General features: G+C 42.5%; 1 protein-coding gene across 1 annotated transcript; it reads left to right on the top strand.

Moving 5' to 3' along the window:
- Positions 1–573: 573 nt before the first annotated feature.
- Positions 574–17,753, top strand: SUPT7L (SPT7 like, STAGA complex subunit gamma). Its single transcript, XM_084203282.1, has 4 exons — positions 574–1,105; positions 7,868–8,192; positions 9,631–9,868; positions 12,789–17,753. Exons 1-4 carry the CDS (start codon positions 693–695, stop codon positions 13,049–13,051), a joined length of 1,239 nt encoding a protein of 412 aa, XP_084059408.1. The 5' UTR covers positions 574–692; the 3' UTR covers positions 13,052–17,753.
- Positions 17,754–18,455: the final 702 nt, after the last annotated feature.

Genomic DNA, 18,455 nt, shown 5'->3' with positions numbered 1-18,455 from the left:
GGGGTAGGAAGCAGATCGCGGGGTGGCTCCGCCGCCGCCCAGCGCGGCCCACGGCAGCGCGAAGGGCGAGTTAGGGAGGGCGGCGGCGGGCGAGGCGGTGGCGGCGATAGCGGCGGGCGCTTTCCTCCTCCGGGCCGGAGGAGCGCGGGTGGCGGGGGAGCCGCTCTCGGTGGCGGACCGCGACGCAGTTCCGGCTGGGCGGCCGGGCGGGGAGCGGAGCGCAGGGGTAGGCGGGGGGCGGGCGAGCCGCCGGCCTGGGGTGCGGGGCAGCTGCGGGCCCGGGGAGGGAGAGAGGGCGAGTGGCGGGCGAGTCGAGTGCGGCCCCCGGAATTTCTCCACGCCGCGGGTCCCGCTCAGCGAGGCCCAGGTGGGCCCACAGCAGCCCTTGTTACCCACGGAAGTGATTTCCGTCTGACGAGCGCGTTTGTTTCTGCCCCTTCTCCCCTCAGGAAATGCCGCGATGCGATCTGTAGGCTGTCAGAGTGGCAACCTAATGCCGTCGAGGACACTGCGCTGCTCAGCCAGGCACTGAGCGACAGCGTGCTCGGCAGCCGTGACTTGAGTTGGCGTCATCCCGGCCCCTGTGTCTGTCGCTGCCCAAAGTGCTTTTCCCTGCAGCAAGGGTCCTTTGTACCCGCGGTACTTGGTGGCCTTCTTCTGGGTCCTGAGCACCACAGGTGACCTGTGCCAAAATGCTGCGGTACTGGGGCGAGATCCCGGTTTCCTCCAACCAGGCCAACCGCAGCTCCTTTGACCTGCTGCAGCGTGAGTTTCGCACAGTGGAAGTGCAGGATCCTCCGCTGCACCAGCCGTCTGCCAACAAGCCCCGTCCCACCACCATGCTGGACATCCCCTCCGAGCCCTGCAGCCTCACCATTCACACCATCCAGCTCATCCAGCACAACCGGCGCCTGCGCAGCCTCATCGCCGCCGCTCAGGCTCAAAACCAGCAGCAAGCAGAGGGCATAAAAACCGAAGAGAATGAACCTCTGCCGTCTTGTCCGGCCTCCCCACCTCTCCCTGATGACCTGCTTCCTCTGGATAGCAAAACCCCCAAAATGCCATTTCAGCTGAGGCACAGTGACCCAGAGAGTGATTTCTACAGGTGTGTTGGTATTCCTTTAGGTTAGTCCTTCTTGGCTGAAGGAAAGCTGTGTGTTCTAAAATATGTATGTAGTTATGTTGATTCCCTTAGGCTGAAGAGTCAAGCAGTTGTATGTAAAGTATAAAATAGGCTTTAGAAGGGAAATACTTGGATTTTTCCAAGTATTTTTCCAAGTATGAATAACTTGCACGTTGCTTGCTTTTGCTTCCCGTCTGTGAAATGTGGATGTGTGGTGCTGATTTCTGTCTTGTAAGTGCCATGCTAAATGTGTGTGCATGGTTTTGTCAGTGGTATTTCGACAGTTTTAGTTACAGGATGTGGAGTCTCTTTTGTTCAGATCACTTACAAGTAAAGTTGTGTTACTGTAATTGCAAATCCAGAAAACACATGACTAGGTTTGGGCTGTTCAGCCGTAGGTTCTGAAAAGATTATTTGATAAAGTATTTGTAAGGTTTCAGTGGCTGAGGACCTGTGGCACGGTGACTGTCATATTCCACCCAGTTTGATGATCTTTCAGTCCCAGCTGGAAATGAGCACAAGAGAAGGGAATTCTTGTCTCTGCTACTGGCTCCACCAGCTGGAGAAAGTGTAAAGAAAATTTGTGCAGCTTCTACCTCTGCTGCCAGCCTTTGATTAAATAGTATTGCCACCACTGCCTGCCAGTCCCTCTGACAGGCATTAATTCCTCAGGGAGGTGTTGCATTTCTTGCAATATCTTACAGTACTTTGTAGGTTATGTGCATTTAAATTAAGGGATTAATCCTTGCTACTGTGTCCACTAATGAACATTTTGAGGGAAAGGATAACACATTTTAGTTTTTAAAATGGGTAAATGTGCATCAACGAAATGTAATTTATCAGTTAAATCCCACTGAGATCTTTAATGGCCTGAGGTTGTATAAAATGCATTTTATTGAAAGATCTTGCATTTGGTAACAGAGTCTCTCTGAAGAGTAGAGTGATTCTTTAGTGCTGTTTCTGGAGGAACGCCGTCATCCTTCTCAGAAGATACAGAGTAATTAGCAGAGAGCAGAGATTGAGGGGAAATAGGGTTTTGTGAGAGTAGTCAGGGCCTGTGACTCTTGCACCGTGGCCCTGGGGTTTGTAGAACTGAGAAGTGGTCTGTTCTGTCCTCCTCAGTGGCTTCAGCTTGAAGTTCAGTTTTCTGTGGCTCTGCCCACGTTTTGAGGGCTGCTTTGCCTTTTTGTTGTTCCTTCCGAGTTTTTGGGGTCCGGGTAAAGAAGTGTTATTTAGTGGTCAGCCACGTGGGGGAGTGTAAGGACTGCGTTGTGGAAAGTGGAGAGACAGTTCTGAAATGAAATGTTTTGTGCCTGACAGAGTGGATTTATAATGAGCTGCAGTGTATTCTAGAATTTAATTGTGTACTTGCTAACCCAAACACATATATGCTTTTCCAGGGGGAAGGCTTTGAGTTGTTGTTGCATGTTTGTTCCTAACTGTTTTGAGACACATGAATTAAGAATAGCAACTGTTTTTTTATAGGTGCTGTTCTAGTAGCAGAAATGAAGTTCTGTGATTTGCTGATGCTTCTGAGTGTGTAAAATCAAATTAAAGCAAGAACATTCTTCCCCCTAATAAAACATGGTAGGGCTAAATTCTGTGCTGCCTTCTGAAGTACAGTTTGTCAGAATTACAGTATTTGAATAAATCCATATTTTAATTGTGTTTTTTTGGTCAGTAGCCTGGGTCTGAGAAGTAGCGTAGGTACATTCAGATATGAGAAGAAAGGAAGATAAGAATAGCCAGCCTGAATCAGATGACAGGTTTAGTTAATGTAGGCCTGTCCTCTTCTGTTTCCCTGTTACTCATTTTTGTTCTTTGACACACTGTCCCTTTGTCTTTTATTTTGTTATCTCCTGAACTGGTTATGGTTTTCCTCTGCCCCATATGTAACCTCTACCTCCTTGTATGATGAGGAAGAGGCAGAACTTAATTTATGGCTTTTTTTTGAGTTGGTTTGGTGTTATCAATCCCCCAAAGTCTGTACTAACAATGGTTTTATAATTACTACACTGTTTCTTTCCTACAGTTTTCCAGACTGTTTATAAATATGTTAAAAAAACATGATAAAAAATATGTTGATTCTGGCACAGATCTTCCCCCAGGGAGGACCTGGACTCCAGAGTGGAGATCTCTGATTTACTCGCTTGTTGATAAATGTGGAGGACTCTGGTAGGTTTGTGAAGCAGGTTTTACAGTTAAAAAAAAGCTCTCTGGGTTCTTTCTGAGCATAACATATTTACTTGTGTGTCCTCTAGTTCTTCAAATTTCTGTGATGCACCAAAATATATCCATGCTTCCCAGCCTGCAGTTTTCCACATCTCTTCTGAAAGTATTAAAGGAAAACGTTTTCACAATTTCTGTCTTCTGGTCCTCATGGGCCAAGGCAGTTCAATGCAAGAGGAGACTCACCACAGCTATTTCATCCTTGCATTCCTTTAATATTCTTGGATGAAGTACCATCTGGTCATGGTGATGTTACAGTTCTTGGAATGCACAATAAGGGATTAACATTTGGTTTTGCTTGGTACAGAAATAGAAAAGAAGCATAAAGTGTAATTGATGAAGAATGATTAAGGAACTGTAGACTTGAAACTACCATTTTGACAGGAGACTCTTACCATATAACAGCTGCTAGCTTTTCCATCTTCTCTGCTCAGCTTCCTCAGATTAGCATGCATCCATCTTCAAAAGAAGCCTGACCTACTCATGTGCCTCTTCTTGTGTGTGCATTGTTGGGCTCTTAACAGATTTCTCAGTCCTTTGGTCATTTGCATTCCTGGCCACATTGGCTTGCCTTGAAAGGTAATCTGTAAACAAAATTGGGAGCTTGCAATGGGAAGACAGCTCTTGGCAGAAGGATTTGTAGTGAAGAGATGTCTGTACAGAAGTAGAGGAGTACATGTCAGTGGGACAGCAGTTTTAATGTAGGGAAGGATTTGGAGCAGTGGTAATTAAAGTGGGCAGGAGACACTTCCCCTGATGATCTAAGTGCTTTGGCTTAGTCCATTTCTAAGATGACTGGTCTGGGTTATGCCACTGAGACCCAATTTATTTTTTCTGTTATCTGTTGAGCGTTTTTTTTTTTTCATACCTGTGCAGCCTTCTGTAGATGTAGCAGAGGTATTTAAAAAGAAACATACCCAGGACGAGGTCTAAAAAGGCTCCTTCCTGAAAGAAAACAACTTTCTGGTTTGAGTTAGTGTGCTGTGTTCTTTGGTGCTCTCTCTGACTAGTGTATCTTGTTTCTAGAATGTTCTCCTTTATTTTACTGCTTTGGGAAAATGGCTGTAAAGCAGCCTTGTTGCAGCTCATTTGGTAGAAATTCAACTTTACAGCATAATGTTTCATCAAATTGTCCTGTTCATAGGAAAAGCAGTCCCTCCCTCCATCTGCTGCTGGCTTATGCTTGCCTAGGAGGGAGCAGGGCACTTCAATCCAGTCCTGCAGTTGATTGAGCCTCAGCTGCTGATCCTTGTGCTGACTTAGCCTGTCCCCTGAAGACAGTTCCATGAGAAAGGAGCCATGAGCTCCCCTTCCCTCAAAGAAAAACTGCTCTACAGGAGAGGAGCTTGGAGGAACGGATGGTGCTGCCTTTGTGGGGTGGCTTGATGTCATTTAACTGGCTGACACAGAAAGTGGGCCTTTTGTGAGTTCTGAAAACTGACTAAATCAGAAAATAAGTCTGGTTGGTATAAATGGACACTGTTTTCATGTCTTCTGTTGAAAAGTTGAGCATGTTTTTGATAGTGGTAGGAGAAGGCTGGCCTTTGGGTAGTTTGTCAGGTAGATTTCTGTCTGGAAAATCATCTAGTATTGGTGACCCATATAAAACATATATAGCACTGTTAGAAATACAAAATTGAAGAGTGGCAAGTTGGCCAGTATTTGTGATAAATTTCATAAGCCTAATTCCAATTTACAAGCCTAATTCCCTGTCCTGCTAATCTCTGGTGACAAAACTTCAGGGATTAAAGCACTTGTGTTTATTTGTAGATATATGACTGAGCCTTTCAGGAAAAGAACTCAGTGCTGCAGAGAGTGGCATTTTGAATAATGATAATATCTGGATGGGTGCATTTTTGGTGCTTAGTATCTGGATGAAGTCTAACACAAAGGCTCTTCAGCTATGATCATCATGGAAAAGAAGAAGTCTGCTTGTCCTTTTTGGAAAGGCTTGACACTAGATTACTGCTTTCAGCATAAATGTGGCTATATGACTGTTTTTGTTCATGTGCATTCTTATCAGAGGGTACCTGGAAATTAAAGTTAATGAAGAAAAATTATTTTTGTTGTTGGTTTCTATTAACATCTACAACAACATTTCAATTTTTGCTCTCTGTTCTGGCTTTTAATCATATTTCTCTGTTGTTTATTATGAGAAACAGGAAGACAAGAGAAGAAGACATAAGAAAAACAAAACCAAATTGATTTGCTGTACCAAGAGCAAGAGATGGAGTTTTGGATTTGAGTACAGTACCCGAAATGTCTTTCCTCTCTGTCTTTAATTGATTAGATTTCAAGTTGATTATATGCCTTCCAGCATAGTGATCTACACCTAGCTGTATTTTAATGCTCACAATTAGTTTCTTTTCCTCTAGGAGTTTAGGAGACACAATATTCTCTGGTACTTCTGTGCAGTAATATGCATTACTGAATGGTTGTTTTACTGTACTTTGCAAATGGCTAACTATCCTGCTTGGGATTGCCAAAATCCATGCAATTTAAGTTTATCTACAGTGTTTTAGTGAATGTCTCTGTACTAATAGTGGCCTGGCATTCAATTTTGGTAGCAAAAGATGGTTTCCACTGCTGGCTGCTGGACAGCTAGGTATGTCCTTTATATTAAAAAAGAGATTCTTTTTTATAGACATGAATTTTAAGATTGTTTTCTGGTTGATTTTCTTTGATGGTTGTTTATTTCTGTTGTAAACTCTTGGTCCTGGTGTTGTGTGAGACATATGTGAAGCTGTTTGTGAACTTAAGAATTCTGCTGCTGAGGTGGAGGGAGGAGTGAGGGAGATGCAAAAATAGTAGGGTGACACTTTTTTTATAAAGAAACTGATGATCTTTTAATTAATCTTGTCAGGGTGCCTGCTGTCTGCTTTGCAAAGTAGTTACATAATTGAGTAGAAATTGGGATGCTAATCATTTTCCATCAGTTAATAGCTGGGATGAATCCATGACCTGAGATTCACATATTGTTCTTAATATCTACTTAAAAATGTGATCATATGCCACTCTTAATATAGTGTGATTCCCCCTTTATTTGAATAATCAGAAAGTGTTGTGCTGGCATTCTTAAAAATGCATAATCTTCATCCTGATAGTTCTAAGTTTCACCTTTCTTTTCACTCCTCTTCACTTTTTTACTGCAGGGTTTCAGTGGTTTTACTGCTGTGTTTTCTGTGTGTCAGCTCTGAGGATCAGGGGAAGCTGAGGCTCTGTGGCCCAGCTTCTCAGTGAGACTGAAGGGTTCCTCATGAATTGTTGGAGAGTAGTGAGAACTTTATCCAGCCATCCATACTGTCTGTGTGCTGTTAAATCAGGTCCTTCTATTGGAAAGAGCGTGTGGTGATACAGGTGATCTGGGGTAGCAGCGAGGAGAATCTCCAGTGCAATGTGGAAGATATTGGGAAAAAATGATCAGAAACAAATGGAGAGTGAAATTGTTAGCTCAGTTCTGTCCCTGGTGCTGGATGGAGTGTAAAAAAGTGTATGAGTGTCACAGTTAGCAGCAATGGAATTTGATATTTTGACATCGGCATTTGAAGTCCATGTTACTGATATGGGCAAATAGATTACATGCCCTTAATTGTAAGTTGAGAAATCTGGTAGATATGTGTTTCTCCATCAGAGGCTTTGCCTAACTCCTCTGGGGAATGTCTATTTGTTAACTCAGGTTGACAAAAAATTTGGTTGGGTGACTATAAGCGAATAATGTTTGAAGTGCTCATGTCAGTTGTTCTCCATCTCCTCCATCTTGTGTAGTCACTCCTTCCTGTTTAGCAACAGAGGAGGGAAGTCTTAAACCCAAGACCAGGGGAATGGTGCTTTATGGCCAAACTTCTCCAGGCCTCCTCCCAGGGCCTGGTGTTCACATCTTCGGTTGCATATGGGGATACTTCTTTCAGTGTCATGCTCAGTGACTACTGAAAATGAGAGCGGAGAAACAGTCTTTTTGGCCACAGTGTACCCCTATGAAACGTATGTGTGTCCCATTTCTTGCTTTTTTATGTGTGTCTTTTGCTTTAGAAATTCCAATCTTGTCTATCCCAGAAGCCTTTATGTCTGACTATTAGGCCTGTGACATCAGAGATAATATGGAAGAGCAGTGTAATTAATTGAGAGCAGAAATTGTTTGCATTCATGTTATTTAAAATGCCTTTTTTTGTTTGTGTCAAGGACCCATTTAATTCACATCTCCAGGAGAAAAGCTCTTGGGTGGGAAGGGAGATGCTTAAGGGTTCAGAAGATTTGCATCCCACATTTATGAATCACCCAAAGAATCTTGTGGCATTAGAAGGGAAAATGAAACTTGGAAGTGCTGATTTGGAGGGAGGGGAAGAAGAAAAGCAGATAAATATTATTAGGTGGTGTTCATATATAACAAAGGCTGTGGAGAACCCCAAATCCCCTGCTTTCCCTTTGTATATCACCTTATTATTCACAGTACTTCTTCAATGATCCAGTCCTTCAGATTTTTGAAAGTGTGCTATTTTTGTCTTTTCTGTTTTTCAGAGGAAAAGGGGAGCCAGTGACAGAGCTGAGTTGGTCTTCCTGCCGGCAGCTTCTGTACCAGTCGATGGCCACCATCCTGGCGCACACGGGCTTTGAGTGCGCCAACGAGAGCGTCCTGGAGACCCTGACAGACATCGCCCACGAGTACTGCCTCAAGTTCACCAAGCTGCTGCGCTTCGCTGTGGATCGGGAGGCTCGGCTCGGCCACACCCCTTTCCCTGACGTCATGGAGCAGGTCTTCCACGAAGTGGGCATTGGCAGCGTGCTCTCGCTGCAGAAGTTCTGGCAGCACCGCATCAAGGACTATCACAGCTACATGCTGCAGGTGAGGAGAGCATTGGGGATCTGGCGGCGCAAGAAATGTACCCCCAGTACAGTTGCTTATTCCTGAGTCTTACTGAGGGGAAATCTGGCTGGAAAACCTGCTGGGTGTGGAGAGGAGTCATCAAGGGAAAGAGAACAGGAACTCTATGACTGGAAGACAGAGCCCCTTATTTGTCTTCCTAGTGAGACTACGAAGGATGCTCTACTGATGGCTTGCCTGAATTTAAGAAGAGTCCACCAGCTCTTGAATTACCCAGTCAAAATTATCAAGTAGAGTTAAAATCAGAAGTGAATTTTGAGGAACTGAATTTTTTTCCTTTAGCAGGATATTTGGCTGGTTAACATTTTGGAAAACATGTAAGCAGAGGTCAATTTCTAGGCTGTGGAGTGGTTTGTGTTCACTTAAACAAGGAGTGACTTCCTTAAGCTTTAGGAGTGTAGGGTAGTATTTTGCTGATGTGAGTTGTCTCACATGTGCTACCTTCTTATATAAAAATAACATCCCAAAGAGTTGTCTTTGTTAGAAACATTCCTCCTCAAATACCGGTTCTGTTCATTTTTGTTCAAATGGTTTTGTTGTTCTTTTGGAATCTGGGTTTTCTGCATTGTTCTGCTGCTGCAGTTCACTCTCACCCTGCATCTGACCATTGTCTTAGCAATCATTGTTCTTTATGCAGAACTGAAGTCCACAATAGCCCCTTTATTTGGAAGTATATCTAGAAGGGGGAAATAGGCTTTGCTATTCTTTTTCTTCCTTGCTTCTGCTGTTAAAAAGTCTTGCAATTTTCCTGAGCACAGGTCACTGACTGTTGGGTTTTAGTTGTATAAACAAGTATTTGTTAGAAGCAGATGAAATCTGAAATGTTGAAATGTAATTGTTTACTGTTGTTAAGTTTCTGGAAGTGCAGAGTAGTTCTAAATCTGATTTCTGTATTTGTTTAACTTCTCTAACAGGAGAAAACTTCTGTGTTTTTTGCTGTGAATCTGGCAGAATATACTCAGGCTTTGCCCAGTGGGGACTACAGGGTTGTTGAAGGTCTGAAGTGCTTGGTTTTTCATGCTGGGGTGAATTTGTTACTGGAGGATGGGAACAGTCTTATAGGTAAAACCAAAGAGTAAGACTGAGACATTTTGCTTTTGTTTCATGCTCTGTTTAAATTTCTGAGCCTCATCATCTCTGTTTACAAAATAATGGTGCTCATATTTATCAGTCAGATGTTAGTGGATTAAACCTCTTATTAAAGTCCCTTGTTACAGCAGAAGGTGCACTTAAAGGGTAAAAACATCTCTTGTGTAGCTGGTAAGTTGTTTACTTGTTCATTCAGGTCAGATGTTAATAATGTTCAGGGAAGAGAGTGCACTGCAATGTAATTGCTATCAGAGCCTCTGAAGTTACTCTCACCTTTCTGGCCTCTTTTTCACCTGCTGATCTTTGACAGGTTAGCAAGCAGCTCTCTGAAGAATATGAGAAGATTGTCAACCCAGAAAAGGCAGCAGAAGACACAAAACCTGTGAAGATAAAGGAGGAACCTGTTAGTGATATTACTTTCCCCATAAGTGAAGAGCTGGAAGGAGATCTGGCTTCTGGTGACCAGTCTTTGCCTGTTGGAGTTCTTGGAGGTCAAAGTGAGCGCTTCTCTGCCAACTTGGAAGTAGAAGCTTCCCCACAGACTTCAGGTAGGGGTTTCTAGCTTCTCCTGTAAACAGTCTTTCAGCAGTTCCTTGTGATCTTGTTTTCCCTGGTTAGGTTTGGATTTGTGTCCAGAGATTCATATTCCTGTAAACTTGACAGCCATGTTCCTTACATAGTTTAGGCACTGAATGAATTCTGGAAATATGAATGGTACTTAGAGGTGTCCTCCATATTCAGAAATTTCCCTGGTAAAGACAGTCACTATTTTATGAAAGCTTATCAGTGACTTATGTGAAATGGGTTCCTGGGAATCCTTCCTAGTGTCTGTACCCCAAAGCCTGCTGTACTTGGCTGAGGCCATGGAAAGTGAAATGGTGAGTGAATTAGTGGGATTGTGGAGACTACTTTTATCCTCAAAGTGCCATCCCTTGGTGACATTGAAGCACACTGGTGGCAGGCATGGGAGAATCTGCTATGGCCATGTGTGCTCTATATCAACATAGAAGTTTCATTATCTTCACTCTTTGGTGAAGCTGAACATCCTGGAATGAAAAAGAGGCAATTTTGATTTTGCATAGAACCATCTGAACTCTGGAACACCCTGCAATAATAACTATTTCACTTAAAAATCTGGTTAGAAACTTTATCTTCCTATTAACCCTAAGCTTAGTAGCATGTATAGTGAGGTTAGAGTATACCTCTAAGTCCTCTAGTGTTTTTGCATTGTTATGAGTTTTAAAAAACATAAATCCATCTAATGTTTTTCTGAAAGCTCATACTGTTTTCCATATCACCTCTGAAATGTAAACTGTTTGCGATATTGTGGGCGAAGGAGCAGCAGATTCCTCTGGCCCATCCAGGGTTGCAAGTGATTCATCTGAAAGGCTTTGTATTAGCATCTACCACTTGAGACCAAGAGGTTAGCACACTAGCTGTATATTAAATGCCTCTTGCTTCTCTGATACAGAATTGATGTTTTCTAATTAAGAGTACAAGTGCTCTGTTCCTTCCTGAAAATCCCTCTTCACTTCACAAGAGCCTTTGGAGATCTCATCTGTGAGAAGTTCCAGTCTAGACCTGGGCAGGTTGGAGAGTTGTAATATCCTAAGGAGCAAGAAAAAGCTGCTGCAATTAGACCATTGCCATCACAAAATGCAGGTGTGAAGCCTGCAGGGAGGGCAGCAAGGCTTCAGTGTCTGAGGGCAAAACTCTCATTACAGCTTTCCATGTTCTTCCTATGTTTTTGTGGATGTCTGACATTGCCGTTGTGAGCTGGCTGCTTACTTTCATTGCAGTTGGAAAAATGGAGGCAAAATTGTTCCTTGTTCCTCTGCCTCTCAGGATAACGTGAAGATTAGCTTATTTCTGAAGTACTTTGAAGTTAAAGTGCTTTGAAGATGAAACATCCTTTGTTGATGCTTAAGTACTTTTAGTCATTAGTGACACTCTTAGTGACAGGTGACAGGGCTGAAAGGAATAAGGCTGAGCGATGAAGAGCAACTGATGAAGGAAAGACACAGTTTAGTTTAGTGAGCACCTTTGATTAATATGTAGACTGGAGCTGTAACACTGGAACAGCATTTTAATGATGTGTCCATTGTTGTTGAGAGACATGCATTTACTTATGGTTGACATGGGAAGGACTTCCATTAAGGCAACTGAGCTAATGTAGGCTATGTTATCAGAAAGGTCTCATGAACCTTGGTTTTGGTGGAGCTGATCTGGAAAAGATTCCTGACTTCTTCATAAAGGAGAATTCTTGGCACAGACACATGTTGGAGCATTTGTTGTCTTTGTAATTTCTACTAATAACAGCCTGTTGTTACTAGTATACTGATAATAGGGAATGGTCATAGGTTTGGCCCAGTACAAGAGCTTTGGTTGTGCTTTCAAATTGTCTCTTTGAGACATGAAGTTTGGAAAGCTTATTAAAATGGTTTCCTATTTTGTTTGTTGTTTTTGTAGTGGCTTTGTTGTTGTTGTTGTTGTTGTTGTTTTTGTTTTTCGATTGGTTGGGTTTTTTGTTTTGGTGTTTTTTAAATTTTCTACATGAGCTTAACCCCACACGAGAGAGAGAAGATTTCACAGTTAATTCATTTCTGGTCTGTTTATGCCCATCTCAGCAAGGAGACCAATTACTGTGTTTTTAATAGGATTTTTGTCTCACTTTAAACTTAAACAGATATAATGCAATCTGTAATTACTTCTCTTGGGGAGAAAACATTTGCTGTTATCAAGGAATATGGTTTGGTAATCTCGTGCAGAAAATCCTCAATCAGTGCTCCGATTGCACACTATTCCAGAAATGTTTTATTAAAAAGTGAGGCTGGGAGGAGCTATTTCCCAGCAGGGCATCTGTGGGGTGAGGTTGAGCCAAAAGGATTTCTGCCTGTTCTGCTGAAGAATGGGATGAGACCTGTGGGTGCTGAGTAGAAGGAGGCAGGCAAGCAGGCGGCTGATGGCAGCTTTGATGTCCCTGCATTTCAGTGCTGAAAGTGGTACTTGGGACCGTTCATCTGCCTAGTCCTCTGCCCGCTCACTTCACCTCCTCTGCAGAAACCCAGGATGTCTGACAGTTGCAAGGCCTCATAATGACTTCTGGACTGCCTCAAAGTCCTGATTATGCAGGGTCTAGTCCATGTGCTGTTGGTGTATTCATTGTTGGAATACTCCTTCTGGAGAGTGATGTGGAGTTGTTTCTCATGGAGAAAATCATGTGGAGGCTAATAGTGAAAGGATACCATCATATTTTTGCAGTGGTAATTGCTGGACTATTAAATAAGTCAACAGATTTTTTTTGTTGATCACAGTGCTTGGGTGTGTTTTCTTTGTTTTCCCCAGCATAGTTAACCTGTGGCTTTGCTTTTGCTCCATCTTTACCTTTGCTGCCGTCCCTTGTATCTGTGTGCTGTTTGTGATTTATCTTTTTACTCAGTTACTACTGTTTGTTTTTTCCTTCTCTAGGGGCTGAAGTGAATGCTTCCCCACTGTGGAACTTGGCACAGGTGAAAATGGAGCCGCAGGAAAATGAGGAGGCTAATGTACATGGCCACGGGGTTCTAGGCAGTGATGTCTTTGAGGAACCAATGTCAGGCATGAGTGAAGCTGGGATGCCACAAAGCCCCAATGGCTCTGAGAGCAGCTACGGTTCTCATTCTGCTGACAGCCTGATGGGATCCTCACCTGTCTTCAACCAGCGCTGCAAGAAAAAGATGAAGAAGATGTGAAAAGGAACAGTCTTTTTATTCAGTGCTGATGGTGTGCAACAGACACTTGAAAGGAACCAGTAGAGTACTGTGATGATTCCAGCACAGGGCTGGCCCTGGTGTGTGAGGGACCTGCATGAAATGACTATGAAGAGGTTTGAATTGTAGCCCCCCTCTTTGCTGGCTTCTGTACTCCATCCTGATTGATGAGACTGAAGATCACCCTTTACATTTGATGGTGGCATGGTTTGCTTTGGCAAATTCATGAGGAACGTGCTGGTGACAAGTAGTTGTGAGGAGATTTTCTGAGTTACAGAACCATTGAATACTTTGGTTTAAAGGGACCTTGTGGCATTTCTACTCCGGCCTCCTGTTCAGATCTCAGGCAGTTAGAGCAGGTTGCTAAGGACTTTGTCCATTTGAGTTTTGAGTAGCTACAGGGATGGTGATGCCAAATCTCTCTGGGCAACATTTTCCCATATTTGGCAACTATCACAGTAAGGAAAACAATATATTTGCATCTAGTTGGAATTTCCCATGTTCCAGCTTTTGTTCACTGCCTCTTGTGTTCTATTACTCATCTCTGAGAAGAGTCTGACTGCCTTCTCTAACCCAGTTATTAAGGGATTATATACAATGAGATCTCTTTTTAGCCTTTTCTCTTCTTAAATGTGGAGAAACTGTGTTGCCTGAGCTCTCCTTACTTGTCCTGTGCTCCAGCCCCCAAACCAGCTCTGTGACCTTCCACTGAAATTGCTGCAGTGCCATTGTAAGGGAGAGCACAAAAATGAATTACATCCTCCAAATGCTATCTCACAATCGCTGAGTAAAGAAGAATAATAATTTCCCTCAGAGGAAATTCCCTCAAAGGAAAAGGCTGCCTGCTTGCTGACTGTTGTGGGCAGCAGGAGAGTCCTGTCAGGGTATTTTAGTTGGAGAGCCATCACTGATGATGGTGATGATGGTGACATAGCAAAGATGCTGTAGGGTGGTCTCACAGTGCCATTAGCCAGCTCCCTCAGTGCCTTCACGTTTAGCCTGTTGGTTCCAATGGGCCTAAGTTCTCACTAACTCAGTCTTCCTCTGCTGTAGGCAATGCTTTATTCCTGTATGCTGCTAGAAGGCTCAAGGACCTGGCAGGCCTTAAAGCAGAACTTACAGTGAAAACAGGTGAAAAAGGTGTTGTGTACATGAGCCTGAAAGTACAAAAGCATGCTTTGTTACCATATTGTTTGCATTGTTGAACAGCAAACCATACTTTATTTAACCTTCCTTTTGCTTCCAGTGTACTTAAAGAAGCCCTTCTTCTCACTTACCAGTATGAACTCCAGCTGAGTTTTGGCTTTCCTAATTTTCTCTGCATACTTGGGCTGTGTTTCTGTATCTCTGCTGGCCAGCCCATCATGACTTTCACTTCTGTGTACCTTTCTGTTTGTGTTTGAGATCGGTCAGGAGTTCCTCAGTCGTCTGTGCTAGCCTTCTGTCATGCCTGCTGTAATTTCTGTTTGTCAGAAAGGGCTGATTTTTTACTTTGAGAAGGCCATCTTTGAAGATAAAGGAGCACACTTTGTTTCCTCTGGGTGGCCAGGACAGAATTTCCCTTGTCAAGTTCTGCTGAGACATTCCTTAAATAAAACAAAATATGTTGACCTAAAGGTACAGGACTCTGTCTTGTACACATTTCTCAGGATTTTAAATGCCACAGTTCTATGTCTTCTGCAGCCAATACATTCACATTCTCCACCAATTCTTCCAGCAGAGCTTACTCCCTAGTTGATTACTTAGTCTTCTGTTCAGGGAAGTTGATGTGGTTTTCTGGAGAGAATGAAACAGCTTTTACTAATGGTGTGAGCCTGTACTGGCAATGCAAACTTTTCCTTTGCTGTCATTGGATTGAGTGCAGCAACTTCAGGCTGGCTGAGCTTTCATATTCAAGGTTGTTATCTTGACAGCTTAGTCTGAAACAGAATCTATTTTGCTGCTTGCTTTTATGGCTCAGCTGACTGATGGAATTTTTTTTGTTCTTCACAATCCTCAGTTGATCAACTCGGTCTTTAACTTGATTCAGTGTGTCTCTCTCTCAAAAGAGCTAGAATGAACATGAATCAAGAACGAACAGCCACTTAAACTGGCTTTATACCCCTTGGGATGGTTGAGGGAAATTTACCAAACCTACCATTTATCTTTACAATTGCAGGTTTATCTTTTGAAAGAATGAGCTTCAGGCATAGTATTTTTGTTTCTGTATAACATGCCTGGCCTTAATTCTTTTTTCCTAACTGTATTTCTCTTCCACTTTATAGAAGTGGAATCCAAACAGAAAATGTCTCAATGTCTAATAAGAATGTGTGACCATAGGCTTTTATGGACAATGGAGTTAAAATTGTCCATCAGAGTTTTAAAGTTCTCTCCTGGGGGTTAAATTCTCACTATTTTGAGCCTAGTCAGTAGAAGAAGAGCATACCAGGAAATCTTTATTTTGATTCCCCCTGAGTCACCATTAGCCAAGCTGCAATGTCCCTGTTTTCTCAGCTGTAAAAAAGTATAGTAATATTTGCCTTTTAGGAGTGTGTTTGAGATTTAGTTGCTCTGCAAGAAAAAGGTGCAGTAATCATTCAAAGAGTTTTGTGAGAGCTGCAAGCTTTTATTTCACTTCAGCTGGCCTGTTGCTGGCTGGAGAATGCTTAGATGGTCACTGAAATGTCCTATATGACCTATAAGCAAAACTGCTGATCACAAAGACCAGCACAACTCTGCTGTTCAAGGAAGGCTACAAGGAAGGCATGTGGGGTGGTACCTTCTCACTCAGCTTTAGATGTCTGCATTTAAAATTGTTCCTTTGGACCACACTTGCAGATGAATAGAAATAATCATTCTTAGGTCACTGTCCTTTTGGTCTTGAGGTAGAAGTATAAAGCAGGTTGAATGAATGGCATTTTTAGAAAGGTCTGTTTTCACTTTGTGTGCCCATGAAGTGAGTTCAACTTGACTACTTCAGCTGAAGACATCCCCACTGTCAGTGTATGAGTTAAGTGATGTGACTTAAGCCTTTCCTGGATGGGAATCAGAGACTTCCTCCCGCTGGGCCAGTACTTTTTCTTTTCTGCATTTACTAGAGCTTGCAGTTCAAATGGTACTACAGGGCTAAGAGCAGGCTGCCCATCTCAGCTAAACCAGCAGATCCAGCATTCTCCACAACACACAGAATGTGCCAGGATGGGGCCTTGAGGCTCGGCCTGATTTGCCCCTTATGTCTTTGACACTGTGAGAACACCTGTCATTGGACCTCTCTCTGTAGGTGCTTTGCAGACTGGTTCTTGTAGTAGTGTTCTTGCAGCCAGGGTACTTATGCAAAGTCCATTGCACTATTTTCGGGAGCCAAATGACAGAGTGACTGCTGCCAGCATCGCTTGCTCATTTGCAAGATTTCAAGTGGGCTAAAAATGAAAATCTAGTGTTCTCTAGGGCTTTGGTTAAACCTCATAAGTGTTAATCTTAAGTGCTTTCTCTGTATTGTTCATGTGCAGATGTTCTGTCTTAACTTTTTTTTTTGTGATTTTTTTTTTTTTATTTCACATTCCTTTTCCACACCCATTTCACCCTGTAACACACACTCTACAACAAGCCAAGCTTGAGTGCTTCAAGTGTATTTAAATGCAGTGCATATTCACTGCCTTTTGAGTCAGCTGTGTTGTTGCAGTATAAGGGAGAAGTGCTATTGATTCTCTTTGGGATGCATGTTTATGCAGAGGTGAGAAACCCATCAGAACTGCTTATACACTTAGAAATGCAGGCAGAGTAATAGCTGTACCTCCTGTTCCCCCACTGTCCTAAGGGTTGCAGCTGACTTTTGTGTGCTTGACGTTTCCTTTTATGCATGTGGAAGCTTTACCTTCTGGGTGAGCCCTTCGCCTCTGAACATTTATGGTTCTTATATTTACAGCGGCGTTCATCATGCATGAAATAGTGAAATTTAAGAACTAGCTCACGAAGTCAGACACAGACTATATGCTCTTTTGATGAATCAAATAAGATTTTGCTAGGTGTTAATGCAGCCTTGGGCAACTAGTGAGGTGTGTTCATTGACCATGTTATCCCCAAATTTCAAACCTCAGGGAGAGTTTACAGTGGGTTGGAATGAAGCTCTGTTTTCGCAGCTGCTGTTTCTCTGCTGATGGCTGGTGAAGCACTCTGCTGACCCACCTGCTTCAACAGTCTGCAGTTTTTGCACTTCTTTCATCTTTCTCCCTTTCTTTCCAAAAGTGGGTGGATGAAAAATGGGAACAGTGAGTATTGACCATGTCCATATCCAGTAGCATTGATGTCTTACAGTGATTTATTTTGCCATGACTGAAATTGGTAGGAACTTTGATATCAATTTGGAGAGCAAGATCTGTAAATTACTTGGCTTTTGAAGTGTTTTGCATAGAAATCATACAGGATTGTAGTTGAGAGAGTGCTGTGTATCATATTCCTTTTCCCCTCTAGCGATACCTTTTTATTCCTTTTGAAGAGTTTTGCCTGGTATCCAGTAAAATTCGCTGTATAAATGGCAGTGTAACAACTTATGTGTACAGCTTTATGTCAGACTACACTACCTAGTGATTTAATTCCAAGGCCATCCATGATAATTTGAATATGCATAATGCTGTGCAGAAAAAGAGATGTTTCCTGCATAGAAATGTACAATTTGAAAAGAAAACAGGAAAACAAGATTAGGTAGGGTAGGTGAGGCAAATCTGATTATGTGCTCAGTTCTGAGACTAATGCACATGTTATGTGTGAAGGATGTTTTACTTAAAATGTTTTTGTACATGCATGTGAAAGAAATATGTAACTTTGCTCTGTGTTTATATGGAACAAAATTACTTAGAAATGTTTCAGGGTTGGGTTTTTTTCCTTTGCTCTCCTGGCGAGAGTTGCTTTGTAATTTCTAAGAAAATGAATAAAACTATTCAGAAATAAAAATTTAAAAAGTGTTGTGTGTGTATTTTGGTTTGTTTTGGAGAACGATGCTGTGAACACAAAAGCCAGTCTTGGGGTTCTGTTTACCCTTATGTGGGATCTGGAGGAGGCATTTTGCAGGCCTGTATAAGGTACTTGGATGATGTATCACAGCCAGGAAGACAAGAAATGTTATTCAAGGATGTGGCCAGGGAAAATGGAAGTCTTATTTTGTACAGGTGCCAGTGCTAGTGAGCCCCTGAAGTGATATTAGAACCACAGTGCTACTATTGGTATTCATCCAGCATAAGCAAGTGCTGTTTCTGGGGCAACTACTTATATATACTTCTACTACTTATATTAACAGACTACCTAGGAGCCCTGCTCCAAGCCGTGTGCTTTGCTCTTTTATGTGCCGGTCTACTTATTTTACATTCTGCATTTCTTTTTTATTTCTTTTTTTTTTTTTTTTTAGAACTGG

Source organism: Fringilla coelebs (genome assembly GCF_963513975.1).
Source record: "Fringilla coelebs genome assembly, chromosome: 3".
In the NCBI taxonomy this organism is placed as follows: Eukaryota; Metazoa; Chordata; class Aves; order Passeriformes; family Fringillidae; genus Fringilla; species Fringilla coelebs.
Note: the sequence above shows the minus strand (reverse complement) of the source record. Positions and strands in the feature narration are given on the sequence as shown.

What these genes read in the sequence shown, in the direction of transcription:
- SUPT7L (XM_084203282.1), top strand. Translation starts at nt 693, where the DNA reads ATGCTGCGGTACTGGGGCGAGATCCCGGTTTCCTCCAACCAGGCCAAC. An exon ending in CCAGAGAGTGATTTCTACAG is followed by an intron (nt 1,106 to 7,867) that starts GTGTGTTGGTAT and finishes TCTGTTTTTCAG; the next exon opens with AGGAAAAGGGGAGCCAGTGA. An exon ending in ATCACAGCTACATGCTGCAG is followed by an intron (nt 8,193 to 9,630) that starts GTGAGGAGAGCA and finishes GATCTTTGACAG; the next exon opens with GTTAGCAAGCAGCTCTCTGA.